This window comes from Filicampus tigris, chromosome 4, assembly GCF_054856515.1.
Source record: "Filicampus tigris isolate MCC_2025a chromosome 4, RoL_Ftig_1.0, whole genome shotgun sequence".
In the NCBI taxonomy this organism is placed as follows: domain Eukaryota; kingdom Metazoa; phylum Chordata; class Actinopteri; order Syngnathiformes; family Syngnathidae; genus Filicampus; species Filicampus tigris.
This window is the reverse complement of record NC_141220.1, coordinates 5,453,769-5,477,339: the sequence shown is the minus strand read 5'-3', so window position 1 is coordinate 5,477,339 and position 23,571 is coordinate 5,453,769. Positions and strand designations below refer to the sequence as shown.

At 40.1% G+C, this 23,571-nt stretch overlaps 1 protein-coding gene across 1 annotated transcript in view; it reads right to left on the bottom strand.

Moving 5' to 3' along the window:
• Positions 1 to 23,571, bottom strand: part of LOC147148274 (transcriptional enhancer factor TEF-1-like) — a 53,397-nt gene that overhangs the window by 4,651 nt on the left and 25,175 nt on the right. The window contains exons 3-11 of the mRNA XM_086029054.1: positions 19,675 to 19,739; positions 19,156 to 19,218; positions 13,954 to 14,085; positions 11,110 to 11,159; positions 9,810 to 9,871; positions 8,089 to 8,213; positions 3,201 to 3,374; positions 1,052 to 1,192; positions 2 to 154 (exon numbers count right to left, since the gene is read on the bottom strand). Of these exons, the coding sequence (XP_085885180.1) occupies positions 2 to 154; positions 1,052 to 1,192; positions 3,201 to 3,374; positions 8,089 to 8,213; positions 9,810 to 9,871; positions 11,110 to 11,159; positions 13,954 to 14,085; positions 19,156 to 19,218; positions 19,675 to 19,739 (965 nt within the window). The remainder of the gene's footprint in view (position 1; positions 155 to 1,051; positions 1,193 to 3,200; positions 3,375 to 8,088; positions 8,214 to 9,809; positions 9,872 to 11,109; positions 11,160 to 13,953; positions 14,086 to 19,155; positions 19,219 to 19,674; positions 19,740 to 23,571) is intronic.

The window sequence follows — 23,571 nt, the reverse complement described above, 5'->3', positions numbered from 1 at the left end:
CCAGCAGGATAGTGAAGTTCTCCAGTACACTGTTCATCATGTATTTCTCTGGCAGGTGTTTGAGCTTGTGGATGAAGTTGATCATGTATTCACACATCGGCGAGCGACTGATTCTGTAGACAAAACGTCCGTTCTCAAACCTGGCGTATTCCGTCTGAGGGAGGAGACAAGACATGATATTTGTCCATTCCAGCACCCGCTTGAAAAAGGGTAACTGAATTAACTCAAAAAGGCCTTTCTTTTGAAATCTGACTTTGTGAGCACTGCTCCTTTGCCAAATAATTCATCCACCTGATGGCATGATTACTGCACAGTAAAAGGGCACTTTAAACATGTAGTTTCATTCTATTAGCTTTGCTAAGAAATTCCTATTCTTGCAAAAACAGTATTTGGATAGTGCACTATTTGCACTGTTCATAACTTGATATCTTACTCTTTCTTTTTAAGGCCTAGATAGACCAAACCGACGTCGGAGGTCCCGAAGCGTTGTGGCGTCTGAATGCGTCGTCTGATTAGTGTAGTGACCACCGTCGTAGTGTCGTAACACGTCAGGAAGCGGCTGCGGGGCGTTAACGCATGCTGAATCGGCGTCGCCAGTCGTGACATTTGGTCACTCTGATTGTCTGTTAGCTAGCAAAGCGTCTGTCACTGTTGGTCAACGTCGTTTTGGTCTATCTAGGCTTTTAAACATGATTTTCCCCACTGTAGGTATTATAAAAGATGATCGTATGTCTCTACTAAGGAAAAACTATGCACATTTCTAGAAAACAGAGGGTCTAATGTTGTTAGAAATTGCTCAATATCTGCGACACATGTCATGAACACATGTCAAGAAATTACAACTTTCTCACATTAGGCCAGCAGCATCACCTGGAAGCCTTCAATGGAAAAATATATCAAATGTTGAGACAATTGTGTGTTTTGACACATGGGACAAGTCTCCATAGGACATAAGATATTGAGAAAATGAAACAACTCAAATAAGCATTTCATTTTCAAGTTAACACGCAACAACGAAAATAACATTTGTCAACGGAGTACAAAGTCTTACCTCCACCTTCTCGACGACTTGTTTGCCGAAAGAGCAGACCTTGGTTGAGCAGGTGATAGTCATGTTCTCTGAGCTCTCATACTGGCTCGTGACCCCATAAAAGGCTGCTGGATCTTCTTGTACATTGTAATTTAAATCAGCCTGCCGAGATGGAAGCAACAAGAAAGAATGTGACAAACTACACATATAGGATGAGGACACAGCCTTCATTTATGTCTAAAGGGTTTTACAAAGCAAGAGCTCTTGCCGTTCTGGACGATTCTGGTCAAATCAAAATACAAGTCCAATAGCGCCCTCTGTCAGCTATCACTGTCCCTACAAAGGGCCATATTTAAAAAAGACCATACATTGATAAGAATGCTTACATTTATGCTCATAGTTGAATAGAATTGCGTCACATAATACTGCGAGCTAATTTAAAGAATGAAATAAAAGAATCTAAATGTTAAACATGATAAATAAGCACATTGTTGAATATACCTGTACTGCAGCTCTCTCTCTGTCAATTAAAAGCATTATTTTTTCCAAAAGTGATGGAAAATGTTGTGGCTGTTTAGTTTTATCCATACTGCACAGGTTAGCGTGGCCATTATTTTTCCTAGCTTTTAAAAGTTCATGCTCTCACCCAGGGTTAGGGTTTGGGCGCTACACCAGGGTTTGGGGGTTCCCTCGCGCCGTCAGAAATCTGTGCAGCCCAGTTAAGCCCCTCTAACGTTTTATTTGATATTCTAAAATCTATTTAGAAATTATTTTAATGAATCTTCAAATGGAAATCCCATAGTACTCTGTACATTATGTACTTTGTACTAAACAGTATTTACAGCTGTTCTCTGTTATCTGCTGAAATCAGATTTTGATATTTCTCAGCTAAATATGCAGTTGTGAGGCAATTTTATCCTGTTTTAATTGTGATATGCATTTTACAGGCAACACTTCAATGTGTGTTGGAGAAGGGAGACATCTAAAACAGGCTGGATAGGGGCTCTCGAGGACCGGACTCGGGCACTGTTGTTCTTGGACGTGTTTTTGTTGTTGACACTTTGAAATGACCCCTGACCTAAATAAGAGAATAAATTCAACTATTTTCACATTATTTCCCAAACTAAAAAGACTGATTCGACAAGAAACCAAAATGTCATGATTGCAATTGTGCAAAGTTGAAAATTATCACAGTTCAAATGAAATATTTCTTACCTCCTGTAATCTTCATGTTTAAATTCAAGCAGCGATAAGAAAATATTCAAACCAGACTAATGAGAACACATTGCGCCTCAATGACTAATTGAGAGAAGTGGGGGGGTGTGCACTACTTGTAATGAGTTCTCCAAGGAGAACTGTGTGGAGGGAGTTTACACACATACACACACGCGCGCGCTCCTTTCTTTACGAAGCATACAGCATACTGAATAACGTCGTTGCAGGCTTATTTAACTATGGAACAAGATTCTAACCCAACTTTTTTACATGATTATTTTTTTCGAATACAGATGTGACTTTTTCTCATATTTGCGTGACAATGTGTGTGCTCGACCAATTAAATCTTTAGTCCACCCACAATTGTTTTGCTCACTCAAGAGACGAGTCTCCGTGAGAAAATGTGATATCTACTTGAAACTAAATTGAACTGTAAATCAAAAATTATTATTGAGAGAAATATGTAAGTCTCTAATCCCCCCGGGTTCTCCTGTCTATTTGTTGAGTCTCAGAAAAAAAATCTCTAAAGTCACACAACAACGAAGCAAATGCCTTGCAGCGGCCTATCATTTCTATCCAATCAAAGTGTGCATTAGTAATCACAACAGTGAGGGTCTTGGGCACCGGGGATGTTTAACGTCAGATGTATTCTTAATTGGAGACGGAGCAACACAGGAGTGGGGAGGTGAGCAGGTGTTCAAACAAAGCCAGTGTGTGTTCATCACTGCACCACTTTCATATCCCAGGTGGAAAGACATCACACATATAGAACATACACACACACCCTCACACCTGCAAGCACAAGGAAACGTCCCAATGGAAAACTACCGGTTGATCTACGACACTATATTGGACGATTTCGAATGTTATCTGAAGCTTGACTTAGTTGGGTTGGAAATGGAGATGGAGAAAACCACAAATGTATGAAACAACTCCAACTCAGTAATGTGCTCACCCAAAATTTGATGAGATAGAAAGCGTTTTGAGGGCCCTTTGCAAACAGCTCCTTAAGGCCGCCTTTCTTCTCTGGGAACTTGTCGTAGATCTGCCTGATGTCCACACACTCCAGCAGGGGGTCACTGTAACTCGGATTGCTCTGATTGATGTGCACAAACAGGTGCTTGTTGTACTGAGGAGGGGAGAATAATGGACAAATCAGACGGTGCCAGACACATTAAGGACATTTACAATTCTTGTTGTCAATTGTGGGATCAAAGTTGAGGGAATTCAGCCATTTTCCTACTTGAATACATTTAATTAGGTGAGTCATTTCAAGGTCAGTAATTCATGTCTGTAAAACGCAATAAAAACTCTGTTGGACATAAAGGACATACACTATACTGTAGTTTTCCGGACTATAAACTGCTATTTTTTACTTTAAATATGACGTGGATTATTCATTTATTTTTTATTGGCGAGCTTCAAGGCGCCAAGAGATTTAAGTATAATCTCATCACACCGGACAGGGGCGGAGCCAAAACGTGGCTAATGAGTGGGCCTGGAAAAATGAAGGTGGGCCTGAATATTTCTCTGAGCACAACCCTCCTGTCCCGACACATCATATATTCAAATAAAATGTCAAACTGAATAATATGACGTTTAGATCTTCCTTAGACAAACCACAGTTATGCCATTCTTTATATTCATTTTTTTTTTTCATGAATTTCACTAGGTGGGCAGTCTGTCAATCTGGGTGGGCCTGTGCACACCAAGGCCCACCCATGGCTCCGCCCCTGACACCGGACTAATGAAATTACCGAACACGTCACCGTGGACCGATGAAACTGTCCAAGTCTGCCTTCATACTTATCAGCCATTTGTGGTTGGAGTGCGCAAGCGTGCGGGAGTGGCGGGCTGCTTGAGAGACAAATGTGCAAGATTGTTTGCGCAGCGGTGAGGCTGCTATGTAAGGAGCAATTGAACGCGAAAAGAATCTTGAATTGAGTTTAATCAGCAGAGGGAACAAGTGCAATGAATACAGCTACAGCCATCTCTGCAGTGCGACGCCCGTCTCTCTGTTGTTTGTTTGGCTACCGACTGCCACCCTCGCTGACAACGGGCACGATCCCCGGAGGACAGCAACGCCAGCCATACACATCTCCCCGGCGTCTCCAAAATATGTAACAAACAATTCGCAACAAAAAGTTTTCCAAAGGCTGCATTGCTGTGTGATGAAGCCTGTACAAGTTCCTCTGCGAATTTTCCTCATGTGACAACAAAAGAGACTGAGAAAGGTTCTGGGATGCTACTGTGTTAACTAGCTTTGTTTGGCACAGGATAATAATACAAAGCAGCCAATATATGTGCAAATTTGTTTTCATGGCTAAATTTAGCTGTTGCGGCTTTTAATCAGGTGTGGTTTGTAATCTTGCAATTACGGTACATTCATTTAGACTTAAATGCTCATGGTAAATCTAAGAACCAAACATTGAAATGCTGATTCATACTATGGTATTTGTAAAACAAATAACACATTCATCATATAAAAAACAACTATCAATTTGTATTTTACTTTTCTGGTCTGTTAACACTGTATATAACTATGTCATTTGCATGCAGGCTGTTGAATAGTGTCATTTATGTCCAACGATGTATTAAGACAGGGTCATTATATATAACTCTTGGCCCTATTTAATTTGTGAGAAAAAAAAGCAAATCACTGACGCTCCATAAAAACATTTATACTCGAATTGCCACACTTATGGCGTAACGAAAGACTTAAAAAAACAAAAAAAGTCCAATATTTTTTCCTGTTACATACAGCTGTTCTTCTACAGAACAATCACAGCAGCAGGTTAATTTCATGTTAAAATATACAAGTTTATTACTATCTATCTATATTTTATTTTGATAAGTATTGATTTGTGAACTGCTATATTGTAGTGTAGAGGTATGGAGTTGTTGAAGTGATGTATTGGAAGATAATAGTAACTGCTTTTTGCTTTAGCAAGAATAGCATTCATCCTCATAGAACATGGTCCTGGACCAGCGGATGCAATACAGACATGATATGTAGGGCCACTGGACACCAGATGTTTAGTGAGGTATGTAAAATTCTCTTCTTTAACGCCACACATTGGCCCTTTTTGTATGAATATATATATCGGATGTGTCTGCAGTATGATCACTCATCCGTACACATCCGACCTATACGTCATCAACAGCCCAATTTGCGCTCCGCATGGGCAGGGGACAGTGTTTCCGAGGGAGACTACTGACAATTGTCTGTGAATCTGCAAGGTTTTTTTTAGTAACAGTTTAGTAAGACGCCCTACAGCGTAAACGTAGCCCTACAGTTTTCTTTATTTATTTCAACATCATTTTGTGATGTGATGGCGTTAAAAGATGGATTAGGTCAGTAAATACTAGAGCTGGGCACTTGACACTTTTTTGCTGGTCCGTCCTCCATCCGCGACCTGGGTACCCTTCCGGCCTCGTCCCTCCGTCCTTATTCATAAAAATTATCGCTTCACGAACCTGTCCTTTTAAAGTGGTTCCGTCCTTGCATTCTGTCGATTCGCCCACTCCACCCCACCTTGACGGGAGCGCATAACCGCGTTTCTGCCACTAAAGCCGGGAGTGCTGTTGCGTGTTTCTCCCTTTAAAGCCGGAGAGCGTATACGTGATTTTCTTTTTTTAATCTAATTCTGGGTCTCTTAGCCACTGAAATGCATCAGAATATACATGAGACGGTGACGTGAGTTGTCGGCACATATTCGGAATTTTTTCGAGGAGTAATGGCGAACGCCGTTGATTGCGGGAGCTCTGCTATAAGTCACGGCAGTGCTATAGTCGACACGCTCGCGGACTTTAAAGCCGTGAAACCATCCAAACGTGATGTATAGTTAGGATATATGTTCGTAGACAATGACGATTTCAACGTCTTCGTAAGAGAATACAGCATGATAATAACCATTTGATTTTTTAAATTAAAAATAGTGCTTCACTTGCATCCTCGATTAAAACAGTAAAGCTTGATAAACTCATGCCTTTGTGTCTAAGCTCTCAAATTCTTTTAGAATATGTTTGCTACAGAGATATTAATTAATTTTGTAGGTGGCGAAAATGTCAGGTTTTCAAGGGTGACTCCAAAGACGAGCGTAGGTTTTAGAGAGATGTCTCACGAGGGGCTTCAGGCTTTAATGGGTTAAAGATCATTAGCTGGCTAATTTCCTGTGCACATCCACTTACCGGCTGGGAGTAGTGAGTGGATTGAATTGTTTACAATTGTTTAAACAAGATTTAAACAATTCATGCATTTAACTGCAACACAAACCCGTCGTGATGTGATGAAGATGATGATGCCGACTGGAGCAAACCAGGGGACATCAAGGGGGAATATTTAAGATTGAGTAATAACGCAATACAATTGCATTTTATTGCGAAACCTTCGCGTTTTAACTTAAGACGCTTCCATTTTTTTTTACAAAAGAATTATTGCAAAACAACGCAAGGTTATTTTAAGAGGAAACAAACACTTCCACTTCCGGGTCGTTTAAATGTATACGCTGGTAGAGATTTTTATGGTCTAAAAATATCCCACACAAGGATATACTTCGTAGGCAAAGGGATAAGGTACTCAATGTGAACAGTTAGTTAACAATACACACACAAGACAGGCTGGTCGTGTTTCTGTCAGTGAGCTGAAATGACTGACTCCTGTGACATTTTCCATGGTATTACATGTTGAACCACTAGAGGGCAGAATATGCATGTGCAATGTGACTACTGGGAAGCACATGAAAAGCGTTGTGCAAGCAATTAATGAAGGCGGCGCCGTAGAAGAGAACATGCAGTGACTAAATATTTATTTGCATTAGCTTTAGCACAACTAAAGCTACGTACTCCTGCAGCAGCGGACAATCACGCAACATGCCGACGTCACTCGCCCGTGTGCTGGCTCTGACGCTGCTGCGCTACTATCATCACTTGATGTAATAGTAGAACTCGGGCTGTCTCTCCTGTTGAAAAATCTCCAGCACAGTTGGGTAACTAGTGGTGCGTTTGAAGTGTTCAGAGGCAATTTTTGACGTTTACCCATTTTGCCGAGTCGGTTGAGACCCATGACCAGGTCACACGCATGAGGGACAATTAGTGGTCCGGACTAAAATCCACCTCCGCCCTTGCTTAAGCCGACCCTTTTTAAAAAACTTTTCGGCCCCTGTCCTCTTTCCCAAAAATGGGCGTCCGTCCAGGACAGAGGGACAGACCATTCCGGCCCCAGGATGGACTGCCTAGCTCTGGTAAATAGATACCCACTGAAGGGCAAGATAAAAAATATATTCTATATATACATACACATGTGCTGTGTATACATACATAGTATACATACACAGTACATTCATACACACATATAGATAGATAGATAGATAGATAGATAGATAGATAGATAATCAACTTATGTTGACTGAATAAGAGCATGCTTGCTCAAGTCTTATTTGGGCTGTAAAACAGCTCAAGAATTCCATCCAATTAAATTAGCTCATACAAATTAATCACACATAGCACAGAAAGTCATCTTAACTACTATCTAAGTGCAGTCCTTAATAAAAATAATATAAATGTGTCAAGTCCTTCAAGTACTCAATGTTAATACCCGTTGCAAGTTGAAATATGGTGTGCGGTAAATTAAACAAAACAAAAAATCAGCAAGATGAATGCCAGCTGTCTGTGTGTGCAAGGCAGAAAAATGGCATTGAATCCACTGTGTGGCAGCATGAAAAATGGACTGAAGAGACAGAGCTTTAACAAGGTTAGTCATACGTGGAGACACAGAATGGAGGCTAACGCGGGCTATCTGTCATCCGAGTGTGTGTGCGTGTGTATGTTTGTGTGATACTGACTGTTTCTTGGTCTCTGTGGGTTTCCAGGAACGATGAGAACTCCACCAATCTTAGTTTAGTGGTGCCGATAGAGCGACCCTGCCACGCTGGCTCTCTGTGAGACTCAGCTGCAGGACGCTCATAACCTGAACCGCACACATGCATACAAATTTAAGCAGGGGCATCATCAAATTAGGTGTTATCACAAATCAAACAATATGACACCGAATTAAACAAAAAGTGAGGATACAGTCCACAAACAATGTTCCATCATTGTTGACAACACCAAACAGAGTTGAGATCTCTGTAACACAGTGGCAGTCCCTCAGGGCCAGCAAGGCCTTCTCTGCTGGCCGAAACGCTATCAGACGCACTAACCGTCATTTCCAACCTCCATCCGTCCATTATACAATCTGCTTATCATCCCAAGGGCCGCGGGCGAGTTGGAGCCTATCCCAGCAGTCTTCGGGCAGTAGGCAAGATACACCCTGAATTGGTTGCCAGCCAATCGCAGGGCACACAGAGACAAACAAACATTCGCACTCACAATCACACCTAGGGGGCAATTTCGAGTGTCCAATTAGCCTACCATGCATGTTTTTGGAATGTGGGCGGAAACCGGAGTACCCGGAGAAAACCCACGCAGGCACGGAAGAACATGCAAACTCCACACAGGAAGGCCGGGGCCGGATTCGAACCCACAACCTCTGCACTGTTAGGCGGGCGTGCTAACCAGTAGATCACTGTGCCGCCCTCATTTCCAATCTAAATTGTAATATTTTCCCTATGTTATTGTAATTATTTTATTCCCAAAGCCATCAGGACTCATCAAACACAAATAACACGAAACATTTCGTGACATGGGTGACATGTCTTGTTTTGGTTAACAAAAACATCTTAGCATAGTTATTTTGTAAACCCAATTTAGTCTTGTTTTCATTTGTCAGCAATATGGCATTACGGGTTTAATAATTGTCATGTGACCAGCATTTTCATATCGTTTTGCCTCCCTCAGGCGATTAAGGCTCGTTGATGAAGACGTTTCGTCCTTATTTTCATTGACGACAGCAACGCTACATTTATGCATCTCTGTGCCAGTTTCATTGTGTTTTATTTGCACTCTCCTATTTTTCACCTGCTTGTTCATGTCTGTTGAGTTAGTAAGAAATTGAGATGGCTAATTTTCTCTCTCTAAATCGCTGGAAATGCGAGGTTTCTTAAGGTCAAATGTTATAATGTGTGAAAACAATGTTGATATAATTTTGTCTTCACTGGATTTTCATGTCAGGCTGCCATGCCACTCTGGCTCAGAAATTTGCAACTATGACTTTATTGTCAGTGCCTCACCACAAGTCACCACTGTCCAATATGAAATCTATCTCACAAAAATAATGTACGGTACATAGAAAACACATATTCATGACAACAGGCTGGAATTTTCACAATTCTAATCAAAGTTAACCTAAATCCTGTCCTTAATGTAAGTGGTATCTTTTGACTGTCTAAATTAGAATAACATAAAACTAGTTGATTGCATGCACATTTACGATCGGTGAATGCATAATCTTAAGGAGACAGACTGACCCACTTTGTTCTACTCAGGACCTTCCGACACGGCCAGCCTCATGGTGACCTGGCCCAATCAAAACTACTCTATGGAGAAGCAGTGGCCTAAAGAGCAACAAAGAGGACCACCTGTTCGCTTCAGAAAAAAGAGATAATTGTCGTGGGGTTGCTCTCACCTGTGATTGTGGTGGTCCCTGCTGTCTGCACTGAGTAGGCTTGCTGCGAGAACGGCTTGATGCTGAGAGAAAGAGGCAGACAGAAAGGGCACTATTAAAAGGCTGAAAGGACACACGACACAGCATGGCCAGTCACATTGTACCTGCATTGTACTGAAATGGATTACAGTGTGTTCTGTGACTTGGAGGAACACTTGCACAAGCACAAGAGGTCAAGAGGGTCTAAAAGCTATGAAGGCCTCATTTCATTTCCTCATTACCATTACGCAGTCATGTGACTTCAACTTGAACTCTAGATACAAGCCTTGTTCTTGGAGATAGGAGGGTCAAATCTAAGTGCACCAAACTTAAATTAATCGCATCTGTTCTAAACAAGAGAAGTGTTTTTTTCCCACATGAGCAACATGTATGATTCATCGCATTTTGTGCTCATACCAAATGACACACTCGCAAAGGTCGTTTTTACAGAAAACATCTAGATTTACATTGGGAGTCTTTAAAAAACATCAGTGAAAAAAACGATATTACTTTAATTTACCTTCAAGTCACTGTGCTAAATACCAATTGACAGTGGCACTCATCAAGAGAAAATTAATTAGAATTGATAGTGACACAAATTTGCTCGTTAAAAAACGCCAATACTTTCTCACATGCCACCTGCTTTAAAAACACTACCGAAAAAAAGAGAACAAACCTTGGCATGTCATTATATGTTGCCTAATAAATTATAGCATATACAGTAGAATTGCACACCACAGAGTGGAAGTGTGTCATGGTTTCAGACAACAGAGACCAACGAAACATTACTCATTAACTACATATAAACTTTTTATCCTTTTTATAATTTTTTTTACATTATTATTTAAAAGAAAACAGGCTAGTTTAGACAAGATGCCAATCTTGTTAAATGTTAAATCTGTTCCATGTTTACGATTGCAAAACCTAATGTTTGTGGTCAACACGAGTTTATCACGGCTTCCCTTATTTCTTCTTCTACTACTCTTTCTTCTTATTTGTAATTTTAAAAAATTGGCCGATGTGTACCCACTTTTAGCAGTCACACAATGGTTAACCACAACATGAGGGATGCCCAGGTTGGTCCATCGTTATTAACTGGCAAGACGCAAATGCCAACAAAAGAATTTTGAAGTTGTTATTTGAAAGTCCACCTAATACATCTTCCAAAAACTCAGACTGGGAACATATTATTGCGTAAAGGCCGCATGTACACAGTACAGTGTGATACAGTTCATAATGAAGAACAATAAAACAGCTTGAAAGAGTGCATAATGTGACTTACTCTTCTGAGGTGGAACTGGACTGTCCTCCAGGGATCATCCCCTGCCACAGCTGGAAATATAAAAATGAAATAGTATTTTAAGATCAAGTAACGAATCACATTATCGCACATTATTGGACCAGAATAAAAATACACAAATGTGGAGAGTATTAAATAGTATTCAGTAATTAAAAACTGTGTGAAGGAAACTGAATATCCAAGACACTTCATAAATATAAAAATGTTGTTATTGAAAAAAAAAAATGTAATATGATAATTTCTTCGTCCATATTGGTTATAACTTAGCAAAAGGAATCCCTGATCGGGGAAATTAATAAAATAGAAAATACATTACAGAAAATGAATCCACTATCTTCATAAAGCCTGTGAATGATAATGAAATACAAGGTATTGGAAAATATTTCTAAATAAAAAAATAAAATCCACTGATTGTTTTGATATTGACATGATAATAGTAAAGGGTCTTATGGAAACTATTTTGCTTGTATATAATACATCCATTCACATGTATTTGTTGTAACCTGTCTTTGCCAACTGGTATTTTCCCTTCAAAAATGAAATTAGTGGAAATTATTCCTATCTATAAAAGTTGATTAATGTCATTAATTTGCTAATTACAGACCAAGATGCCTGTGGAAAATAAGTCATGTTGTGTCAACTTTGAGTGGTGGGATTTCCGAGTTCTTAAACGCAACATTCGGTATGTGGTCATAGTGACCGTGAGGCAGCTCATGATGGGTCCTGACTTGATTTTGCCTACCATGAATAAAGTGGAAGAATTTCAATTCAATTACAAGCTCAAGTTAATTTATAGAATATATCGCCTGTTGAAGGATGGAAGCCCAAAGTCAGGTCTACATAAATCTAGTCTGAAATGGGAGTCTGATCTCGGTGTTACAATTGATGAACAGTTATGGGCATTTTTTGGCTTGTGTAATAACATTTTTGTCACACCATGAGTGCCCCCTGATTCTTACGTGCTGATGAATCTCTAAAAGTAGAATGTAACACAACTGAATATTAAACGAAGATCATTTTTATTTCGCTTCCTTAATCTGAACAATTCATTCTTTATCGTTGATTTTTTTTTTAAGTCAAATGAGTCAAAAAACAAAAATAATGCCATGAAAAAAATGTAAACAATAAAAAAAATAAGGAATCAAAACAAAGAAAAAATACGTTGTTATACATCCATTATCCAATCTACTTAAGGGTCGCGAGCGTGCTGGAGCCTAACCCAGCCGTCTATGGGCAGTAGACGGTGGACACTCTGAACTGGTTGCCAGCCGGTCGCAGGGCACACAAAGACTAACAACCATTCACACTCACAATCATACCTGGGGGCAATTTAGAGTGTTCAATTAACCTACCATGCATGTTTTTGGAATGTGGGAGGAAACTGCAGTACCAGGAGAAAACCACACAGGAAGGATGGGGCCATATTTGAACCCACAACCTCTGCACTGTGAGGCAAACGTGCTAACCAGTCGACCACCATGCCGCCCCTTCCTTTGTTATATGTAATTCAAAACATTAACAACAAAATACTGGCACTCCTTTGAATAAATTCCCTTTAAACAGGAATTATTAAAAAAAGTAATTAAAGGTACAGTGTGCAGAATGTAGTGTCATCTAGTGGTGAACTAATTGAATGGAACGGCCATGCCTCAGAGAGACCACATTTCGTGAGCCTACCACCACATTCTTCAGCAGATGTGCAGGCAAAATGTCATCACAAATTACTTCTAATATTCCCTCAAGTGACAAAGTAAGTACATTGCATTTGTTACAGTCGTGATGTAGAGGAACTACATTCACTAGGTTTGTCTCCTTCGGGTATCAGTAGCAGAAAGATAGCGGCGAAACTTGGCAGCCTCCTGTATGGGAGGCAAACCCTATATAATTGGTAATCTCTAATTAGTATAATTAATTAATAATTAAATATACTAATTAGTGATTACTTCACGTACAATTACATAAAAAAATAATATGTTGATGTGATAGAACATATATTTGGGCATATTATTGAAATTAATAGTATATTTTTTAATAATGAATATTGAAACAGCAACATTTTTTTTAAACACTATCCCTTTCAACTTTAAATGTCAGGAACAAAACATTTAAGGAAAATAATGTTCAGACCCACGATAGCAGTTTTACTTACTTTTCATCAGTCATCTGACTTTTAACGAGACTTGAGCTAACACACGGCATTTGTGATTTTGGTGCAGTTGTACTTATTGTTATGGATCTTGGACATAAATTATTAAATGTTTTTTTCACATAGACCTACGGGTCTTGGTTGTGAAACACTGCTGTGGAGGATCGAATCTGAATCAGTGTTGAGGTATGAGACTTGATTGATTATGATGCCAGGCAGGATATGAAGCTGTGGTTGTCCCAGGTGACACAGGTTAGGAAGCCCAATATAAGAGTTGGCCCCTCTAAGTTGAACAAAATAACGTTCACAAAAAAGCAAAACCTTTGTTTGTTAAGCCGTCTTTTAAAATGATCTAAAACCTGCTTTGTTGACCACTGCTTGTTGCAGACGAACTTCTTGTTACAATAAAATATTTAGCAAATATCATTTTTTGAGTCACTGTCAATCGTTATGTAATATGAAACAACGGTCTGCCAATTAAGACAACTATACACGAGCAAATATGGTCATGCTGTGCCTCCCAACCACACCCTTCCAGGTCTCTGTGTCATTGCCCACATGAACATTGAAGTCACCCAACGAGTCTCCAATCTTTCTGCCAATGAAATTCTTTACTCATGAAAGGGTAGAACTGTGTTTTTTTTTGTTTTGTTTGATAAGTGTATGTTAGCACGTGCTACCTGTGTGTTGCCGGCAAAGTTGGCCCGCACTATTCCCGGCAGTAGCTTGCTGTGTATGGCAGTGGCTGAAACGATCTGAGAAGAGGACATGGATGAGATGCTCTGTAGCGCTTTTTCCTTGGCATTATGATCCTACAATGAAGCAAACACATAAAAGACAACATGTAACAGAACTGTCAACAAAATAATCAACACACAAGCCAAACTAAAAGCAAGCATCAGCCATAGTGACGTAGTGCGCCATTAATCGTTTTTTTTTTTTTTATCTTGCTTTATTTCGAACATGTGACAAAATAATAAATTAATAACAAAAACAAAACTGTCATTTTAAGTGCATAAAAAATGACAGACATACATTACATGTTCGAAAAGGAGTAGGAAGAAGTATATGTATCCTTTTATGTTCCTACCCCTTTTATCTCCATTTCATCAACAATAGTTGGCGCGACAGTAAAAAAGTCTGTTTCTTGGGTTGGCTTTAAATTGAAGTTCAGTCTTTTCGACTTGATCTGGGTCGTTCCCGAATGATGAATTATGGAGCCCACTCGCCATCTCTTCATTTCTTGCCTTGCGGACTCCTGGGGCCCTATTTTCGTTCGTTGAGCAAATCGAGAACAAAGCCTGGTCTAAATGTGTGCGTGGGCGGAGTTTTCATTCTTTTGGTATGTTCATAGATGTGCACAGTTACAAATGGCCATTTGCCCCATTGTGGGAGTAAACACAGCCGACTTGCTGGAAGCGGCTCTTCTCATTCCCTTTAAATTCAGTGCTGGAGAGGTGCACACAGTCTTTGACCTGGCGGAAGCAGGAAATGACTCGCTGGAGTCCGTGCAGGAGATCAACGCTCGCAAAGTACGTATATAAAGAACAGCAAGAACATCTCTATTTGTGGATGATGCAAAGTTGGCTGCTTTGAAGTGGGCACTTGGAGACTGCTTTCTACCCCCGATCGTACATCATGTGCGACAAACGATCCCTCGCCCACGCCTCTCATACCAGCTGCTGCAGCCGGGGGCATGAAAATTATACTAAAGATGATAATAATAATGCCTTCAATTAATTGAATTCTACGGTGATTCCAAAGGTACGATGCATGCTGTTGTCATATTTATGAATGAAATACGATCACATCTATCACACACGTCTTTGGAGCTCAGAATCTGTTTGCCTGCACCTCAATCAAATCCGCCAAATTATCATCTACTGCATAAACAGCTTGTGTGTTTCTGTAAGTTAATGCGCACGTACTTAACCTTTATACATCACATATTGACACATAAAATTTTCTCAGACTGGACACGTGTTTCTGGCTTGCGCAACTCTCTTTGTGCCGCTCTCTTGTCATAAAGAAACAGACATACAGTAGACTAGATCAGGCCAAAAAGTGTGCCAATGTTCGCAATAGAGACTGACATTTTTTTGTGAATCCCACGGGTCGTGTGAATCCCGTGGGATTTCCGTGGGATTGGACTCAATTTTACCTTTAATCACGGGATTGGGACGGGACAGGGCAAAAAGTTTACTGGAGCAGACGGGAGTGGGATTATCCAGTAACCTCTGAGAGTCCAAGAGGAAGAGGGGGCGAGACATTATTTGACTTTTCGTCTTTTTTTTAATGTAGCTGACCTCCAAAATGGGAGCGGTACGGGAGTGGGAGCCATTCAGAATGGGAGCAGGCTGATATGAGAGTCGTTTTCACTGGGACGGGACAGAATTTATTTATTTTTTTACGGGACGGTGCAGGATTTTTTTCATGGGAATGGGGTGGGAAAATTCACTCCCGTGTTAACCTCTAGTTGGCAGGGCAACTTTCTCATCAAAAGCAATGCATGTACATATGTGGCGCCTATGTTAGCAGGAGCGACTGTCCCATCATAGGAAATGGAAAATATGGACATTATCTTAACATCGCCGTAAACTGGCAACTCAAAATTAGTGTGTCATATCTACCTATTCATATTTTTTATTCAGGCGCTTGTCTATCATTTCTTTCAAATATGGTATTTTTGATACAATACACAGGTGTTGTTTTGTAAAGCCCTTATCTATGACATCTAATCATAAAACAGATGAAAAAAAGGAAAGCGCGAACATAATGGCTCGTGAACACAACCAGATTCACGTCATTATACTTCACCCCAGCACCAACAAGGTAAGTTTGGATAAACTTTAAAACTTTTCAATTAGTTTCAAGCTTTTTTTGTTTTTTAGTATATATTTAAAATAATGTTATTATGTAGGGAAGTCAGATAAAAAAAAAATACAAAATCATAATTTTGTACAGTATTGGGTGTATTTACGCCACAAAAAAAGTACTTCGATATAGAAGGTAGGGATGTCACGATATCCAAATGTCACAATACCATAATATCACGATATGAAAGTGATGGTGCGATAATTATCATGATATTGTAGGGAGGTTGGCAATATATGAAAAGCTCACCATACTGTATAAAAGCTCACGATATAGTAAAAAAAAAAAAGGAAAGTCCTTATAAAAAAAAAAAAAAATCACAATTTTCTGTTTTAGTACATAACAGCATTCACAAAGAAACAGGCTTGATCAGTCACGGCTGACCTGTTTTCTGAAGCAGAGCCGTGCTTGGTCATTACCTGAGCTCTGAGCAGTTGTGATGTAATTTTCAGTCGACAGAAGTGACAAAATGGCCGCCCCCTGAGATGGCTAAAAAGGGGTAGGTTTTGCTGCTTAACTCATATTCCACAAACGGAATATCAGTTCAACTAGTGGGCCTGCTGGGAACATATTCTTGAAAAAAATGTGTTTGTGTTGTTTTCCCTTTAAGGTTCGTTTTTACTGCTATTTGATTCACGCGTGGAGCCCGCTTTGCATAATACGTCGTGACAGGCTCGCAAATGAGGCAATGAACCCATCAAAACGGCTTCGGCACATGCACCTGGCATTAAAAGGCAAGAGAGACAAACCCGTGGATTTTTTTTTTTTTTAAGATTATGCTAAGAAGGGGCAGGCTTGTTGAAGAGAAAGAAGAAGAGGGCTGTTACTTAACATAACAACGACATTCAGCATAATGGTGAGATGTGTATGATTATAATCATTTGTTTAAATTTATTTATTTTATTTTTATGTCTATTTTTAATTTTGTCTTTAGGTCAAACGCATTTGTGGTGCAAAAAGGTTTGGGGATCACTGACATGCAGTATGCCTTTTTACGGCATTACTGTAGGTTAGATTATTTTTCTTATCTAAATGACTATAGAAGATCCACCCTATTTAAGACAGGTAGTACCAAGCCATTTGTTACAATGGTTTTCATTTCCCAGAGCGATGTATTTGAACATTTTTTTGGTTCCCTTTTCTAAACGACCATAAGGCCCCGTAGCATTCAAAAATGTCTTGTACGGCTTGGGAACTTGTTGGTGGTTGTAGTAACAACCAGAAGTAGTTGAGCCTATGTTTTCGACGATACACCCCGGGCGAGGGGAGAAGGTTGTTTGTGATAATCGGTACAGTTTCCAGCACGTACCTGGGGATGAGGAACACAGGATTAGGCTGAAAATGACCACCTAACCTATGTGTGGTCCTTTCATTTTGGGGGCAAAAAGACGACTGAGCAACACAATATCGAAATTTGTGCTTGCGTTTCAGCGACAAGCCACCAGGGAAGATTCTCTGGGTGCCATATAAAGTACAACAGCAGTGTCACGAGAACATCAGGTATGATATTTATGTGTATGTGGATGTCACAGGCTGGCAAAAATGGGGGGACGCAGACAACAGCACAAGCTTATTGAATTATTTATTGTAAATAATAAATAACTTTAAACAATAAAAAAGAACCAAACATAACCGGAAACAAACACACAAAGCAGTGTTAACATAGGGCAGAGAGTGAGAGAGTGATTGTGGAGGCCACATGTATGTGTGGCTTGAATCAAGGGGACCCTCCCCTGCCTGCCCGAGAAACCGCCCTGGCAGGACAGGGGAGGGGCCGTGACAGGTGACACAACCCTTCAGTATTAGTTAGGCAACAAGTCGTTTTGCCTTGCTCTGAACAGTTCATACTGTATGTGATGTGTGTTTTGGATTGTTGCTGGTCAGTAATAATAAATAATTTCATCACAGATATAGAAAATAAAAAGATTCAATATTTGCATCTTAATCTGGATTAATATTGTTGCTGCTATTTCCAGGTTTTATTTGTTTTTGGGAGCAAATACAGTATGTGATGTGTTTACCATGCAGTGGGGAGTAGTGGGCTTGGCTGGGTCCTACGTCTGCTTTAAGGTAAATAAGACTGTGTCCAACGTCTTTTAACAAAACGCGACCAACTTTAAAACAAGGTGGACACGCCTTCCTCAATTTTGAGGATGTCAGCAGCATTTTCCGTTTGGGTGCGGTGATGTGGCCTTAGTGGCAAGCATGCAAAGGAGTAAAATGTGTCAACAGCACAGTAGTGAGGCCAACAAGAACAATATGGAACTAAAATATCCACTCGGAAGAGAGGAAACATTCAAAACTTGGGGACTCTTAAAGTTCAATTCAAGCTGGTTTTTCCACATTAAATACCCTTTGACCTTTAAACATTGACCTGAATGTCTTTGGAAAAACTCCAATTGTTTTATTGGGAAGTTTGACCACAAGCAAGTACAGGATTTACTATTATTCAATTAATTGCATTGAAATACACAAGAAGGCATTAATAGATACCAGCGTGTTTACAAAAGTATATACTGTGTATAGCAGTACTGGTGCTCAGAAGAGAGACTGGGAGGTGAAAGAAAAGGACCATATGCATTAATGTATGCATACAAGAGGTTGTGAGGAAGCGGACAAGAAGGACCTAATTAGACAGACTCATAAATTGCATGCTTTGCTTATGGTAGGTTCTTGCTCTTTCAGCAAGGCAGTTACTGTGTCTTCACTACACTGAAAAAAATGATGATTGAATTTACTAAATTTTATTTTGTCAAGTGCACAAAAAAATCATCTGTATCCAGATACATGCTTAAAATAAATGAATAGTCTGATTAAAAACTGTATGACTTTGACCATCATTCAGATGATTTTATTTCATGCAACCACTTGACAAAATAAAATTGAGTAAAGGATGCACAGCTTTTTTTCAGTGTAGCTAGAAGTTGATACACGATATTGCCAACATTTTAAGATTTGCAAACAAACTTCATTTATTGTGGAACTTAAATACCTTTGTAAAGTCCTACCTTTATCTTGGACTGGAACTCCCTTGATTTTCTTCTGGCTAAGACCTGGATATGACTGGACACCTGTAAGATTTATAGTGTACAGTAGAGTACAGTAGAATACAAACAAATGCAAAAGAGTAGAAAAGAGCAGAGGAGGTGACAGAAAAAGCGGAGGAAACAACCAACAATGGGTTACCATGGTTATGAAAGGACTCTTTCCATGCACTCACGCACACGCAAACACACTAGTCCCCTGACAACAGACTAGATCCATCTATGTGCATCAAATCAGTGAGCAGGAAAGAAACATTAGACCAAGGACTGAGGTATCCGTACATAGTAGTTTTTGTTTTCATACACAGTACTGTATATACAGTATACCAGTAACGTATATGAAAATCAACAACAATTACTTTGTCTTGACGGGTAAAACTGTGCATTATCACATACATACAGGACAATGGTTTGATTGAAATAAAATAAAAAATTAAAAAAAACAAGCTGACTGGATTCAAACACCCTCTCCTTCATGCGTACCTGTTTTCTTGTCCGCGTTTTTCCCGTGCGGAGTTTGATGTATCTGGCTATAAGCTCATTTCGACCTAGAAGACAAAAAGACAAAAAATAATTATTTCACCTGCCGGAAGACACACACAACTACCATATTTTTCCAGGCCATTACCATTATTAGGTGCATTGTCAATAAACGGGTCTGTTTTAAAACATTTTCATACATTAGGGAAGTGAAGCATTGTATGTTAAATAGTTTAGTCTAATTGTACCAAGCGTCTATTTGATAGCTTTGGCGCTATTATGCTAGGTTCAGACCAGACATAAAATATCGGGTAGTGCCATGTATCTCAGTTGCTTTTGTTCGTCATGCAACGGTTGCTTCAAGGGGAGAAGAGGAGGGGATCCTTCGACAGATCAAAAAAAGAAGTTGGAATATCGCTTGTTAATCTGGTGACCAATGGTTGTTATTATGTGGCTAATGCTAAATGCTACCTTGGTTGACAGTTCAACGGTCAAACAAGTCAAGCACTTCTTATTCAACCTTTTTTGCTAGGTCCCGGCAGCTATTGGAAAATATCCGTGTTGTTTACCTAGCGATGCCACTAGGGCTGTTCGATTTTGCCGAACAAGAAAATCCCGATTATTTTCTCTCAAACACGATTTTACGATTACGATTACGATTTATTTGTAAAATTAAAAAATAACGAAAAATGAAGAATTTTGAATGTCTTTTATTTAAACTTAATTTTTCTTTCTTTGAACTCAAAATGCCAGTCAATTTAACTTACTACACAGAACAATCCATTGTGATTAACAGTATTTTACTTACACAATAGATTTCAGATCTGTTCTTAATTAAACCAATAATTAAAGAAGAAAGTGCATATACCATCTGAAACAAAATCATCAACATGAGAGATGGTAGACAGTCAAGTCTGTAAATCAAACAATCTGTCAGCAAGTCATTTTGCCAACCAGCTAGTGACTAGCCTTTCACATTTCTCCCTGGTCTTACTTAAACATAAATCAATGATTAGTGCAAAACTGTCACTCAATGACACAATGCACAGTCAAGATTAAATACAGATGCATAGTCATGATCAGAGGTCCGTTGTAGAGGAGAAAAAGCGGACGCCTTTCAGACATTGAGTTACTTGCTCACGGGTTGTATTGTACATGCGAGGCACACACTACACTACAGATCTATTTTTGCCTGATTTATTAACTAAACGCTCACTTGCCTGAGCAAATAGCAGAATCGCCGGTAGCCATGGATGGTGTTGTAGTTTTTCCGGTATGCGCGCTCGTGGGAGGAAGCGGAAATGCAGAGGAAACTACCGTGGTTTAGATACACCAAAAATAAAAAAATCGAACGTGCCGATTTGAATTTTTTTAACATCGTTTGATCCAGAAAATTCGGTTTCCATTCAAAATCGCTTAATCGAACAGCCCTAGATGCCACATTGTAACATTGGAAACCCGCTGCCAGAACGCTCACCTTGCCTTCTGTCTGACTGCAGAATTAGGCCAGTAGGACTACATTTCCCATGATTCTTAGACATGGAAGCAGAAAGTAGGTCTAGTTTTGGTATGATAAAAACTTAGGCTACATCACATAAAGTACAAATTTGATTCTTTCAAATAAGACCTGGGCCTCTTTCTATTGTGGATATGAATGCTCTTCTGCATACATCCAACATATACGCCATCAAAAGCCCAACATGGAAGTGAGTGCTCGAGAGACCACTGACAATGTCTGTAAATCTGCAAAGTTCTTCCGAGTAACAGTTGTTGTCTTTACATTTGACTTTAATTGAATCCCACACGCATAAAGTGGACACTTGTTATGATGGCAGCAATACAGCCACGCCGATGATTCATTTGTTACGCACGGCAATCACGTGACGTCATCTTTAGTAGACGTCGCCATTAAATGATGAGATCGAAGAGCATTACCTCATACCCCCCAAATATTTCTTCCCCTTCAGCCTCGTTATTCTGTGAATATGAGATCATAAAATAAGACACTACATGTGGGACATATTTACACTGCGCCACGTGACGTAGTTTTTTGGTGCATGCCACTCAACATCGGGCTTTGTGCGCACACGCGTCACGTTAGCGACGCATTGCGTTCACATTAGGAGACATTTATTTTTGTAATGTTAACGACTAGATAAAAAAATTGGATTTAACCAAAAATCTGAATTGAGCATCAGTGTGAATAGCCATAGATGCCTGCTAGCGATTAGATGTGGATGCGGATGAGAAAGAGAAAGTAAGTTGGAAGGAATTTAACTTTAGGTTTACATATCAATCTCAATGATATTGTGTCACATTATAACATTCAAGATGCGCCGCCAGAAATGTTTAGCTTGCATTGTCTGACTGCAACCTTAGGCTAGTAGGACTCCATTTCACATGATTCTTAGACACGGAAGCAGGAAGTAGTTCAAGTCCCGGTATGACGAAACATGGATGACTGCTAGCAATTAGATGCGGATGAGAAGGACAACGCGAATGTAATAGGAAGGAATTTTAATTAAAAGTGAAAAATTGAAAAGATGATATCCATCCATACTTAAGGTACACCGGATTACTGTACTGTAGACTTTTGTTTTTTGAAATTTTAAGTGTGCCTTATGGTGCGAAAGATACAGAACATTTATTTAGCTTTTCATTAGTCACAATCAGAATTCAGATGACGCTGAGTGGCACAATTTGGTGTTACTGACCCAGTGACCCTGTGACATGCAGCCTCACATAGTGGCGCTGTGATCATCATACCTCTCTTGACTCCCACAAACACACACACGCGCACGCAACCACATACACACACACGCGTGCACACAATCAGGAACTCCCAATAACACGCCGTGGCTCTGAATACACATGACCCAACAATACAAGCATTCATGCAGACTGGCCACCCCCCGATTAACGAAAGCACCAAGCCAGCTGTAGCCATGCTTACATGGGTGCACATGTGTGAGTGAGTGCGAGTGCGTGTGCACACGCACGCACACACACTCACTGACATACACTGACAATGCTGAATAATTCAACCCATTGAATAGGGAGCACAGCATGACCTGGCTAGTATAGATTAGCACAGCCCAATGAGCCATAAAGACTAATGTGAGTGTTCAGTATGTGTAGAATGCACCTTTTTTTGACGAGGCTGTGTGAAATAATTACGTAATGTGTTAGTTAGTTTGCATACTAGTAAATGTGGGTGTTTAGTGTGTTGTTTGGTTGGTGTCCTCTACTGTGTGTTTTGTTCCAGTCAAGTGAAAAACCAAAGTCAGGCCAGCTGGCTAACTGATGGTCAAGATCAGCACAAAGCCAAACCTCAACACACAAACCCAAATGGCTCACAACAATAGCCCTAACTAACTAGCAGATGGTGTGTGTGTGTGTGTGTGTGTGTGTGTGTGTGTACATGCGTGCACGCATGTGTGTTTGTGTATTCTGACCAATCGCACTCTCACTGAGATAGGCAGCAGGCAGCTTAGACTGATACAATCTACAGCTCCCCATGCAGGTGTTTTCCTTCCAGCAGTCGCAAACGCTGCCACTGACAACAGATCGCACACACATACAAGTATATACATGCTTGACTGCCAACACACACACTAGTGCGCATGCATACACAGACACACACACACACACACGGACACAGAGAAAAAGCCCTGGCTGCGGAGGCTGACATCTGACTCCAGAGGGGCCAGCTGGTCTTTCTAGGAGGCTTAACGGTGAATTATCATCCTTCACTAACCCTGCGGCACACATCTTTCTCTCCTTTTAAACTCTCCAACCCGCACACACACGCACGCACACACGCATGCACACTCCGCCTCCCACTGTAGATCCATCTTCTGTTCTGGCTGTTCTCTTTCCCCTCCTCTGTCCCTCTCCAAG